Source organism: Poecilia reticulata, linkage group LG16, assembly GCF_000633615.1.
Source record: "Poecilia reticulata strain Guanapo linkage group LG16, Guppy_female_1.0+MT, whole genome shotgun sequence".
In the NCBI taxonomy this organism is placed as follows: domain Eukaryota; kingdom Metazoa; phylum Chordata; class Actinopteri; order Cyprinodontiformes; family Poeciliidae; genus Poecilia; species Poecilia reticulata.
This window is the reverse complement of record NC_024346.1, coordinates 20,835,820-20,848,123: the sequence shown is the minus strand read 5'-3', so window position 1 is coordinate 20,848,123 and position 12,304 is coordinate 20,835,820. Positions and strand designations below refer to the sequence as shown.

At 38.9% G+C, this 12,304-nt stretch overlaps 1 protein-coding gene across 16 annotated transcripts in view; it reads left to right on the top strand.

The window, feature by feature from the left end:
- The window catches only part of LOC103478404 (focal adhesion kinase 1), a 59,377-nt gene that overhangs the window by 17,535 nt on the left and 29,538 nt on the right, over nucleotides 1-12,304 (top strand). For 12 of the 16 annotated variants that reach the window (XM_008432245.2, XM_008432243.2, XM_008432238.2 and 9 more), the window contains 14 exons: nucleotides 2,309-2,589; nucleotides 2,672-2,838; nucleotides 4,789-4,876; nucleotides 4,994-5,073; nucleotides 6,424-6,486; nucleotides 6,601-6,655; nucleotides 6,948-7,088; nucleotides 7,335-7,412; nucleotides 8,676-8,783; nucleotides 9,494-9,611; nucleotides 9,915-9,945; nucleotides 10,275-10,345; nucleotides 10,743-10,760; nucleotides 11,192-11,248. In XM_008432245.2, the coding sequence (XP_008430467.1) occupies nucleotides 2,353-2,589; nucleotides 2,672-2,838; nucleotides 4,789-4,876; nucleotides 4,994-5,073; nucleotides 6,424-6,486; nucleotides 6,601-6,655; nucleotides 6,948-7,088; nucleotides 7,335-7,412; nucleotides 8,676-8,783; nucleotides 9,494-9,611; nucleotides 9,915-9,945; nucleotides 10,275-10,345; nucleotides 10,743-10,760; nucleotides 11,192-11,248 (1,312 nt within the window). In that variant the 5' untranslated portion in view covers nucleotides 2,309-2,352. The remainder of the gene's footprint in view (nucleotides 1-2,308; nucleotides 2,590-2,671; nucleotides 2,839-4,788; nucleotides 4,877-4,993; nucleotides 5,074-6,423; nucleotides 6,487-6,600; nucleotides 6,656-6,947; nucleotides 7,089-7,334; nucleotides 7,413-8,675; nucleotides 8,784-9,493; nucleotides 9,612-9,914; nucleotides 9,946-10,274; nucleotides 10,346-10,742; nucleotides 10,761-11,191; nucleotides 11,249-12,304) is intronic. The other 4 variants (XM_008432242.2, XM_008432240.2, XM_008432251.2 and 1 more) reach the window with 1 other exon arrangement.

The window sequence follows — 12,304 nt, the reverse complement described above, 5'->3', positions numbered from 1 at the left end:
GATGTCCTCCTTTCCGTTTTTTGTAGTCATTGTGCACATCACTGCACCGAGGCAGCTGATGGCCACCCTGATGAAAATGCTGAGTCAACCAACCCTGGATCATATTTTTGTCCCTGTGTTTCAGCAGGAAGTAATCTGGCCATGACCTGAGCATAAAACAAGAAATGCTGAATAAACCGATTCGGTCCTAGTGATTGGTTTGCTCCAGGCTGTTCAGTGTTCAGAGTTTGTAGTGATTTATTTATCTTTTTGCTGAAGCAGGACCCTTTGTTACTGTTTTGTTCAAATTGTCTGAGTTGGATTTGGCAGCTAATGAAAAAGCAACAATTCATTTCTGAATATGGACAATCTTCCTGTACTGAAGCTGACTATGCAGAAAAGCGCTTAAGAAGTGATTTTTCTTTCTTTTTTTTTCTTCTAACGATCATATTTGGTTTTCTTGTATCGTTCATTGTAACTTAGCAGCTCAAGTTTCAGTGTCAGCTGAAAAAAATTCCTGATGTGATGATGACTCAACAAACCCAGCATGAACATCCAGGAAAGGACAGGAAGGAGCAGGAAGCATCAGGAAAGGGCAGGAAGAGGCAGGAAGCATCAGAGGGTACAGCATGGCTCTCAAAAGCTTAACGTAGAAGCATTCCAACTTTTTAAAAGAAAGGATAAATAGGTGAGAGAATAGAGAATCATATATTTGCATATATTACACAATGTTAAATCAAAATCTTGATTCCAGCAGGTAGAATAACAAAACTTGTTGCATCACATCGGGAAAGATTTCTTTTGAAGGGCAAATTTACTTGATTTCCAGTTTTTTCTATAGAAATTATTTTCCGGTGCTGCCACTGTCAGCAGGTTTGATTTCCAGGCTTTGATATAGATAGATTTGGTTTATCAGGTGTAAAATCAGTGTTGACTAATACCAGAGCAATAGGGGAACCGATGCTGCTTCGCTTGCTCTATTTGAGGGATGATAGCTGTTGAAAATGTCAGCGTGGGCGTGAATGTCAAATTAACATCCACTTGAGTGCCATGATTCAAATTTTCCCAAAACATGGCATTGTTTTAAAAAAATAATAGTCTCTTTCTATCATTTCACTGGTTAAAATGTTATGCTTTTATTTGTATTTTATATATATATATATATATATATATATATATATAATAAAATCCAGAAAGCACATTGCATAAAAGTGTGCATTCCTACTTTTTGCCATGTTCTGGTACGACAACCAAAACCTTCTGTGTATTTTATTTGGCTTTTATGTGATAGATCAACACAGTTCCATAGTGGAAGGACACTTCTACGTGTAACAAAATGTGGAAAGGTCCATAGTGTGGATACTTGTGTATTTTTGAGTTATTTTTAGAAATAGAAATCTAAAAGTGTGGCATGCAATGCATTAAGGCCTCTTGAGTCAGTACTTACTGTCACTGTACTTTTTGAATGTCTTTTATCGCTCTCATCTTTGGACATCTAGAGACTGAAAATCAAACATTCATTTGTGAAAACAGCTTACGCTCAGTCAGGTTGGCTGGATAGTGTCTGAATCTTCAACTCTTGCAACAATTTTTTATTAGATTTCTGGGACTTCCCTCGATTAACTCAGTGCATCTGTTCATTAACTCTGTCCACTCTGCTGCTTTTGTTGAAGGTAAGGATTCCCATAGCATTATGCTGCTACCAAAGTATTTTCTCAACTTAGTAAGAATTCTTGTCTGCAGCGTTTCTTGGTCTCCATGATGTTGTTTGTACACTAAAGTTAACTAACCTCTGAATCCAGAGCAGCTCCCGTTCTGAAGACAACTGATTGGTCTAGATATTTCTTTTAGAGGTATTTGATTAATGAAAAGGTTTTGGTTCATCACAGAAAATCTCAGTAGAATATTGACTTTTCTTATAATTTTACAAAATGTGGAAATGTCCACAGTGTGAATACTTGTATGCTGTATTTGGTTTAACTAAAGGTTTGTGAGAGCAGTAAGTCTTTGGTGGCAGTGATTTGTTGGTTTATATTGATTGATTGAGGTCGGCAATCTCCTTTAAGCCTGGATTTGTTAGGCATTGATTATTTTTATGTGCTATTGATTATTGTGACCTTTAGTCAGGGGGAATATAACGACGGCCATTTGCAAAGCCTTTTTTCATGTTATGCTTTCAAAACCTCTTTTACTTCAGTTAATTGATGGTCCTGTCACAGAAAGAAGCATGTTTGAATTGAGCCAATTACCCTAAAGAAACAGAACTGGATGCAGGTTACTTGGTAATTGTTCTCCCAGTACTAAACCCAGTTTGTTTGTCTTGTTCCAGAATATGACGGCCAGTTAGCCCCAGCAGGACCATCCGAGTCAGGCATGGCATCGTCTTCCTACCTGGAGCCCAGCCTCAATCACTCGACAGCGGGCGGTTGCGGGGTAAAATCCCGGCCAGGAATGCCTGGAGCTCCCAGTACTAGTGGCTCTGCTGGGGGGCTGGAGCGACCTCCTGGCTCCATGGACCGGGTTCTCAAAATCTTCCATTACTTTGAGACAAACAGCGAACCAAGCACCTGGGCAAGTAACATCAGATATGGAGACGCTACGGATGTCCGGGTAAGAGGCGCACGCACTCTTTTCCAGACACGCTCTCAGATGCTTCCCTCAGTCATTTCTGTTTTTTAAATTGTTTTGACAGGGTGTTATCCAGAAGATAGCAGAGATCCACAAGTTGCGCTGCGTGTCGTCTCTGGGCCTCCGTTTGACCCATTTGCACTCTGACGCTCTGCACTGGTTACATCCAGATCTGGGCGTGTCTCACGTCAGAGAGAGATTTGAGAAACAGCATCCACAGGAAGAGTGGCGGTAAATTATTAAGTTTCACATGTGGCGGTAAATTATTAAGTTTGCAGCATCTCTCTGTTCATTCCCTCATCTCTCCTCTTGATTACCTGAAGTCCCTTGATTATTAACCTACTCTTAATGGCTGCTGGTGATGTCCGCTTAAACAGTGCAAGTGAAACCAGTTTAGGTTATAGGCCTGTCATGATAACAAATTATTTCCATAAACGACAATATTGTTATTTTGAGTCCATTTTCATGTAATGCATGTATAACGGCATAATGATGCAAGTCTGTCCTCTCAAACCACTAACTTTTGATTTTGTAAAGAAAACTTAACACTGGAACCAAACGATATTTTAAATATCTAAAATAAAACACAACAACCGAAAACAATCGATAAACTGTTGTACACCTTGAAAACTTATTTTCACATATCGTCTCTGTCCAGCTTTGCCCTATTTGAGCTCCTTTACAAAGAATGGACAAAAACTTCAGTCTCCAGATGAACAGATCTGGTGGTATGTACCTGCAAAAATACTCGCAGTTAGAGTTGTGGTGAAAAGTGGCCCTACAAAGAAATCCAAAACGTCTCTAGTGCAACTTCAGTGACTCCCAGGGTGCATGGAGAGGGTCGAAAATCTCAAGCCTCCAGCTGAAACGCGCAGGTCTACAAATAAAGTACTCACTCAGGAATTCTGAATACACTCAAAATTAAACCAACAACAAAGAAAGGAAACCTTTCCCTTCATAGATTTGTACGGTCAATCACAGAATCTCAAGAAAATACATTAAAGTTTGTGCTTTTAATGTTGCCATTTATGCGATGCAGTGTTCATTGTTTACATACTGTGGTTAGAACTTTTTGTACAACAAAACACAACTGTACGCATTGCATATTTCTCATTTTTGATTAATTTCTACTCATTTATAGTCCAAATATTACTACCTGAGTGACACATGTCAAAATATTTCAGCTTGCATTCAAACATCTCAAGCTTTTAACCATTCTCAGTTGTTACTGTTAACACGGCTCCTTAAAATGCAGCCTTTTGTCCTTAGCTTGAAGTCATTAAAATTGAAATTAATTCATCGGGAGCTGGTTAGGCAAAGCAGTATCTTCCAGTTGTTGCAGTCAACCTGCCTCAGAGGGCAGCAGCTTCGAGCCCACAGGAGCTTCTGCTCCTGCTGCTGTTGCTGCCGCCGCCGCCGCCAAGCTATTGTTAGAACAGCAGCAGTTGCCCAGGGGATGGATGGACTGACTCCCTCACTCCTTCCTTGCTCTTTTGCTTTGTAATCTCATTCTTATTTGAACTTTTTTTTAATCCTCCTATTCATCCTCTTCCATTTTTTTTGGTTCTCTCACACACACATTTTTTTTTTATTCCAAAGGATTCATTCATAATAGAACACAATGATTTATTCATTTTGTTTCTGGCCTTGATTTCCTTTCTTATCCAACTTCTGGCATGCAGCATCACAGCAGCTTGAAGCTTACTACTCTCGTGACCCACTTCTCCATAATGTGGGTCAGGAGACCCACATTACGGGGTCTCCTGAGCAAATATCAATATCTTGATATTTGCTCAATAACAAGATATTGAGCTAATATCTTGATATTTGCTCAAGATATTTAATTAAGCAAATATCTCGCTCTACACAATGGTGGCCCATGTGGACACTCCTGCGACACAGCTCCGGGCAAGCGTGACTGCAGGAGTCCCATTATGGTTTATGATATTACTCTTTTATCGGTTTTAGATGATTGATTTAGCAGCAAGTCACCGTGTATCTTCTCACAGTGGCACCAAATATAATGTACTGAGTGGAAAAGGCTTTGTCATTCGGCTATAAGACACCGTTTCACAGCTTGCGCTGGCGAGCAGCCATGCTTTTGAAGCAAGACACAGAGTCTCCTCTCCTCCATTAGGACTACCCCATCAAACCCTCTTGCTCTGTTGCTGCCATTCCCAGGTACGAGCTGCGGATACGGTACTTTCCTAAAGGTTATCTCAGCCATTTCTCTGAAGACAAACCCTCTCTCAACTACCTCTATCACCAGGTGAGAACACAGACACTGGAAACTTTATGGCTGTTTCCTTAAGTAAAAACAACCTAATCTTGACGTTTTTGCTGAAGCCTATGACCACCTGATTTTGTGCTTTTTTTTTTTTTTAAGGTGAAAAATGATTATATGCAACATTTAGCTGACCAGGTGGATCAAGATGTTGCACTAAAACTAGGCTGTTTGGAAATAAGGTGAGAGAAATGTCAGTCAAATCATTTCACTCCACAGCATTTAGCAAAAGTATTTGCAACCACTGAATTTTCACATTTTGTCACGTTTCAACCACAGATAATTTGCTCAAACAGGTTGCTTGCATCCTGAATATTTGTCTGAAAATAAGTTTCCCCATTTAAAATAATGCAGATTAAAATGCCACCCACACCCTGCCAAATGATGCACAGCATTCACAATCACTATTATTTTCAGCATTATAGTCATTAATCCTACATTATAGCATTCCTAGAGGTATTATAGATTGAAACAATTATGCAAAAAATTAATCTTAAACACAATAAACACTGCTTATTTTCTGGGACGGGCATTAGTGTGACATGATGGGGGACAGTGAAAGCACGTGTAGCCTTGACAGCTTCTTGTCTCAGGAGAAACAGAAAACTGCACCAGAGGAAAAAACCTGCATCTTTCAGCAGCGAGTCCAGCATATGCTTACGCTAACAATCAGGAGAATGCTGCCGACTGGCTCGCTAGCAACATCCTTTCATATTTAGTTGAAAATTTGAAATTCAGGCATTCATTCACTGCTCATCTTTGAAACAGTTTGTATTCAGATGCGTTCTTATTTAGACGAATGATGCAAAAGCATTGACTTTGCAAAACCAGCCTTCAGTGCACTACAGTTTCATGCAATGTTGGGAGTTTTTACCAATCTAGAGTAAAAACTTTGTTTTATTGTTCTTTACACAATAGTGCAATCACATGTAAACATTAATTTTACAGACTCTTAATCAGATTTAGGCTTGGACTTTGACTAGGCCAGTTTAAAATAATACACATGTATTGATCTATGTCATTCTGTTGTATATGTTTTTGATCAACCTACCTGTCTCTAGTGAAGACAAATATTCCCACAGCATGATGCTACCACCGCCATGTTTTACATTGTGTTTGTGTGTCAGGAGTGATTTGCTGTATTCGTATTTCTCCATGTTGGCCAAAAATTTAAACTTTTGCACTTGATACCTAGTGTTTGCAGCATCCTCTAAAGTTTCTTGTGGCGAACATTAACAAGGATTTCTTGTGGCTTTCTTGAAACAGTGTTACTGGATTTAAATTACTCCCCTTTATGTATTAATCAATTGATTTCTGAGGACAGCTGATTGCACTGGATTAAGTGTAACGGTATATATTTAATGGAGGCCAGAATTGATTTTGAAACAGATAAGTCCTTTCCGTTCCCCTTCAGGATTATGCACTACTCTGTTTGTAGCAAAATGTGAAAACTCATACTTGCACAATGACATTGTTTTTTTTAATAAAAATATCACTTTAATTTCTGTGTGTTTTCCCTGTGAATTATGCAGGAGGTTCTTCAGAGAGATGCCAGGAAATGCTCTTGATAAGAAATCAAACTATGAGCTACTAGAGTAAGATTTTTATTTTTTATTTTTTTCTTGTAGATCACACGTCACTTAACTCAATTGTGTTTTACTTTACAATGTGTTTGATTGCAAAGGTGTAACTGGTTTTATTCATTCTAGGAAGGATGTGGGTTTGAGACGGTTCTTCCCTAAAAGTCTGCTGGACTCCCTCAAGGTGAGAATATGCTTTAAAACTGTTTATATTACATTTTATCAGTGGCTTAGTGTGTATCTGGAATTACAGCTGGCAGGCTGTTTGGTTGAGTGGCAGCAGAGCCGGCATGATGACTGAAAGGATTTCTGCTTATCTGATTGTGTGGAATTAAGTTAAACCTGCTGTTGTCACTCACAGCCTGTGCTGTCAAACGTGTGCTGTTCTTCTGCTGGCTCTGAACCAACCTTCTTCCTGAAAGGCTTCACTCTCTCTGCTTCTCTTTCTTTTCTTCCCGCCGTCTTCCCTCCATTAGGCTAAGACTCTTCGTAAGCAGATTCAGCAGACCTTCAAACAGTTTGCTAACCTCAACGATGAACAGAGCATCCACAAGTTCTTTGAGATTATCACTCCCATCTACCCTTTTGACAAGGAGTGCTTCAAATGTGCTTTAGGGGTAAGGTTCCTGTTCTCCATGCAGATTATGGTGCCTTTTATCAATCAAAAGTACAAAATGTGGCTGTTTATGGTAAAAAAAAAAAAATTACATAGTTTCCATAGTAAAACAGCTTTCCTGACTTCCTGAAATTAAAATCTTCAAAAGTATTGATACTTGACACTTAATATGTGTTTCCACCCTATATTAAGTCAAAGAGAGGCAATTATAATTCTTGTAATTGCCTTGTTTTCCTCTCCTCCTTAGTCTAGTTGGGTAATATCAGTAGAGCTGGCAATAGGACCAGAGGAAGGAATCAGCTACCTCACAGATAAGGGCTCAACTGTGAGTATCCACTCGGATCGATCTTGGTACAAATATGATATCTGTCATTTCTCTGATCTTGAATGTATGATAAATGAATGATTGATAAAGAGGATGCTTTTAATGGGAGGCCATAATTGTCATGCATTATGCTGCCATCTAGTGGTCTGTCTCCCTCTGCCAGATTTTGCTGGGTTTGAACGCTCCACACTTTTAGTCTCAAGTTTGAGAAATGCCTTTGGTGCCGTTTCATGTGAGATTTTTCTGTTGTTTTACCTTTAAAAATTGGTTCGTATCTGAACTGTGTGAAACACTTGTAAAACGGCAGAATTTCATTAGGGTCGTATATGCTGATTGATAACTTTCTCTTCATTTTAGCAAGTTAGATACACCACTTTGATGCTGACCATTTTAGATTTATTAGTGCATTGAGTTTCTGTCTTGATCACTCAAATGCTCAGAGATCTTAACTTTTTTTGGGTTTCATTCCTGTCTTTGGAGGTGATATAGAAATCACTACAGATCCACTGAAAATATCAACTTCTTTTGTACACCTAAATGTTTGGTGTTTCTCTTTATGTATTATGTCTCTCAACATAAAAAAAAAACCTTGATATAGATCTTCTAATAGAGTGGTGGCGTTATCGCCTGTGCTTTGGATACAAAGGATCCAGTTTCAGCTGAACAGCTAAGAGCTTCCCTGCTTCCTAAGAGGCCCGATTATGATTGATTCTGACTTATCTTCTCTTTCACCTCTACTGTTACTCATGCCACTTACTTACAATGCAGTACTGTACTGGAAACTTGAGGCAAATACAAATACATATTAAGTAGACAATGATCTCAAGAGGCTTTACTTGCACTTGTTTGAGTGAACCTAATGTTGATCAAGTGGGAGGGAAAGCTTTTAAGGAAATGTGATCTGTTGTGATAAGGGTTAACATCGGAGACCCTCTGCAGATTTATGTGCTTCTGTTTGGTTTATATATTTGGAAAAAGTTTGCTGATGCATTTAGGGCAGCATGAGTTGCACTGGTATGTGGAGGCTATAAGTCCTCAGAGCAGCAGTCTGGTGTATTACTTCTATCCTTGGGATCTTCACTTCATATTTTGTCTTTCTCGCTGACAAATTACCAGGGATAAAAACACCACATAATCTTAGAAAAGTAGGAAACATTTTCCCCATCCAAATACCAGCCATGCATATTTTCTACAATTGTATTGCTCTTTACAATTAACCAGTGGATATTTAGGGTTTTAATGCATCTCTCTTTCACTCTCTAGCCAACACACTTAGCTAATTTTAACCAAGTCCAGTCTATCCAATACTCTGCTTTGGAAGAAAAGGACAGGAAAGGGATGCTTCAGCTGAATGTCGCTGGAGCTCCAGAGGTACGTATATACGCTCACTTTGATACTTTTTTTTGTTTTTCCAGTCCTTGAGCAGCTTCTTGCTTCAGTGCTTCCTCTGACTTTGTTTTTAACAACTCAAGTAAAATAACAAATCGTTGTTCTTTTTCCTTGCCACTTGACAGCAATTTAGATTTTTTTTTTTTTTTTTGAGTATCTACTCTGCTGCTCACCAGTTAAGGCAAACATAGCATCGTCGATTTCATTTACCAGCCTGTTTCTCTGTGCATCTCAGTTTTAATATACAAACCAATATTAGATGATGTGCAAACAAAATTGTTCAGAATAAAAAAAAAAGAATTTGCATTCAGCACACGTGCTATAATTTCTTTTCTTTTTATTAAGGTTTTTTTTAGCTCTAGTGGCCTTTATTTGAAAGTGCTATGACGGGAAAGTAGGGTAATTAGAGAAAGGGGAAGACATGCGGCAAAGGTCACCAGGCTGGGAATTGAAACAATACTGATCGAATAGTATAAAAGTTTGCATTAGAAATCAAATAAGGATTTAATTTCGTGGGTTTCAGAGTGCGTGTTTGTGCAGCCGGATGCTGCATGTGTGCATCACTGCTGCAGTATTGGCACAGGGCTGTGTGCACACACTCTGATAGGGGACATTATTATCAGTGAAGCTCTCATTGTGTCACTGTGAAGCAGCTCCCTGTCCCGCTCTTACACTGATCCTTCTGTTTGCAGCCCCTCACTGTCACGACAGCGTTGCTGAATACAGCAGAAAACATGGCCGACTTGATTGACGGTTACTGTCGTCTCGTCTCCTCGGTTACGCGCTCCTTCATTGTTAGAGTTCATAAAGGTATGTTGAGTAGCTACATAGTTTTGTATTTTGATGTACTACTGAGTTTGTTTTGTTTTGGCTTCAATGCTGCTGCGGTTCAAATTAAAGGAGGGGGAAAAAAAGTGTGTTGTTGTAAAACACAGAACCCTCCAGCAGATGTTATTTAATGCTGATGACCCGCCTGTTCTCGTCACTATGAATAATAACCAGCCTGTGTGCCTTTTCTACAAGTAGCTGAGGCTTCATAGAAACAGCAGTCAAGTTTGGGCTCTCACTTTAGGTTGTTTCACTCTTGTTGATGTGCTTGTTTTGTCGTTCCAGAGGGAGACAGAGCTCTTCCTTCGATACCAAAGTGAGTAAGCTCTTGGTTGTAGAAATGCATGTCAATAAATCTTATGGAAAAAATTATTTAAAGCTTAATCGCATATATATAATTATTACACACAGAGTAATTCGTAGACTTATTTCTGTTCATTTCAACAATTCCGTCGTATGGCTCTTTTCATTACATAAAAATAATTTATATAATGAATTTTGATACATTAACTCTCATTTGGCTTCATAATTTTCTGATTCATAACCTAAATTGGACAACATTTCTATTGGCTTTTACCTGTTTGCAGCTGTTTACGTTCAATGCAGTATCTATTTTTTTTAATATGAGAGAAATCTGTGCCGCAGAGTTTCAAATCATGAGAAGCGGATGGAGAAGCGGATGGACGGCGTACGCACCCGGGCTGTTTGCGTGTCAGGTAACGATGCCAGCCAGTCACACAGCTTCTCCTTAAATGTCATGAATGACCCAATGTGATCAGAGTTGTATAAGGGGCTCATACATATGTGTGTAGAGCCAGATTCCTCCATAAAGCTTCATCTGTGTGTGCAGAGAAGAGTCCTTGTCTCACCAGATGTGTCCGTGGAGGGCTTTAGTCACTGCCACTCTGTCTCTGCTCTCTGTCTCTCTGCTGACCTCTCTGACTGACTCACATTTACAGTTTGAAGTGAAACATCTTGAATTCTGTAGAAATGCATCAATTAGTTACGTGACTAATTATTTTTTTCATGTTGATTATAAAACTAACCCTTCTCTCTCTTTGCTCCTGTTTGTGTGTTTTTTTTTTTTTTTTTTGCTGCATGCGGCTTCTGCAGGTCACATTAGTGGCGATGGTAAATCTCACTCTTTGTATTTAACTTCTTTTAATTAGCAACATAATAAATCGTGTTTTGATTTAGCGTGCTGGACGTGTGTGCAGTATCTTGATATCTGCCTGTGAATGTTTTTGTGGCCTTCAGTTTGTTTCTGTGGAAAGGAAGAAAACTTTCCAACCCTCCCCTTTCCCCTTGGCCGTCTGTCTGTATGTTTCCATCACTATTGTACTACTGTGACTCATTCTAAAGTGGGGATCTGGTCAGTAGTACATAAACACGTATAAATGTGCATGTGCTTGGAGTTGGGTGTGGTGACAATCTGTTGATGTGGTTCTTTACCCTGAAGATGTTAAGTACTGATCCAACCTAGCTTAGTTCTGTGATTTTTGTCACCAACCGAGTGACTATGTTTGTTGGTTGTGGTTCCTGAATGGACTCTGGTTCTGCAGAAACGGACGACTACGCTGAGATCATCGATGAGGAGGACACCTACACCATGCCTTCAAGTAAGTAGGCCTTTCTCCTAAATATTGTTGATTAAGATGATTTCCATCACTTCAAGGTTTTGGAAATTAATTAAGTAGAAGTCTATAGCGACTTGTGTGGAAAAACCTCAGTTTAATGGTATATAATGATTGATTTAAATTGAATACCTGTTAACTTTTGAGATTTTAGGTTAGACCTTTGGCATGTTCTGCCATAAAGCCAGGACAAACAGCATCCATATTTAAACTAAATCAATCATTTAGTCAACTCTTTAAGTCCTGAGGTCATAAGTGAAAATGAAAAGTGTTTACTTAATTAATACAGACTTGAAAATGCTTCTGAATAATTCTGAACAGAAGTCCGGCTCAATTTTTGAATGGAACTATATTTTACACATTGACTGCTGATTTAAGATTTAACACTCATTCCACATTGTAGCGTCTGCTGTCTAATTTTGTGTAATTCAAGTTTTAGAGCTGCAATTAGCCATCTCTCAACACCACAAAGTAAAAAACAAACCAATAAAATCCACTGCGTTAACACTGAGATCAGCAGCTCTAGGGAGGAACGCAAACACCATTTGCACATAGACTTGGTGCCGAGATCAGTGTTGTCTTATTTGTCTTTGTAGCTTAAATGCAACATGTATTTGTGACTCTAAATGAAGACACTGCATGGCGTTTTGTGATGAAAAGGAGGTGAGGATGAAAATGGTGAAGAGTGTATTGGATTGATAACAGAATTACTTTAAATCCTCTTTGTCAACGCATCTGATAGAAAGTTTTCCCATATTCAAATGATTCTTAAAAGTCCCAAACAGAATTCTTTTTTCTCCGCACATGAATGTGAATGGATGGACCATGAGCTACTCTGCTCCACCTATTGTGACCTGGTTTTGTTTTCTATAGATTGTTTTCTCTGCTTTCCACATCAATGAGGAAAACTCTTGTGGTAGAAAAGCATTTGTTTTCCCAGGGCTGTGAAGGAGGTCTGTGCAATTTTGAGAAAAAGTGTGAAACTCTTGTGCTCAGCATCCCAAAACAAATATGTTGTCTGGTAATGCTGAAATGATGGAT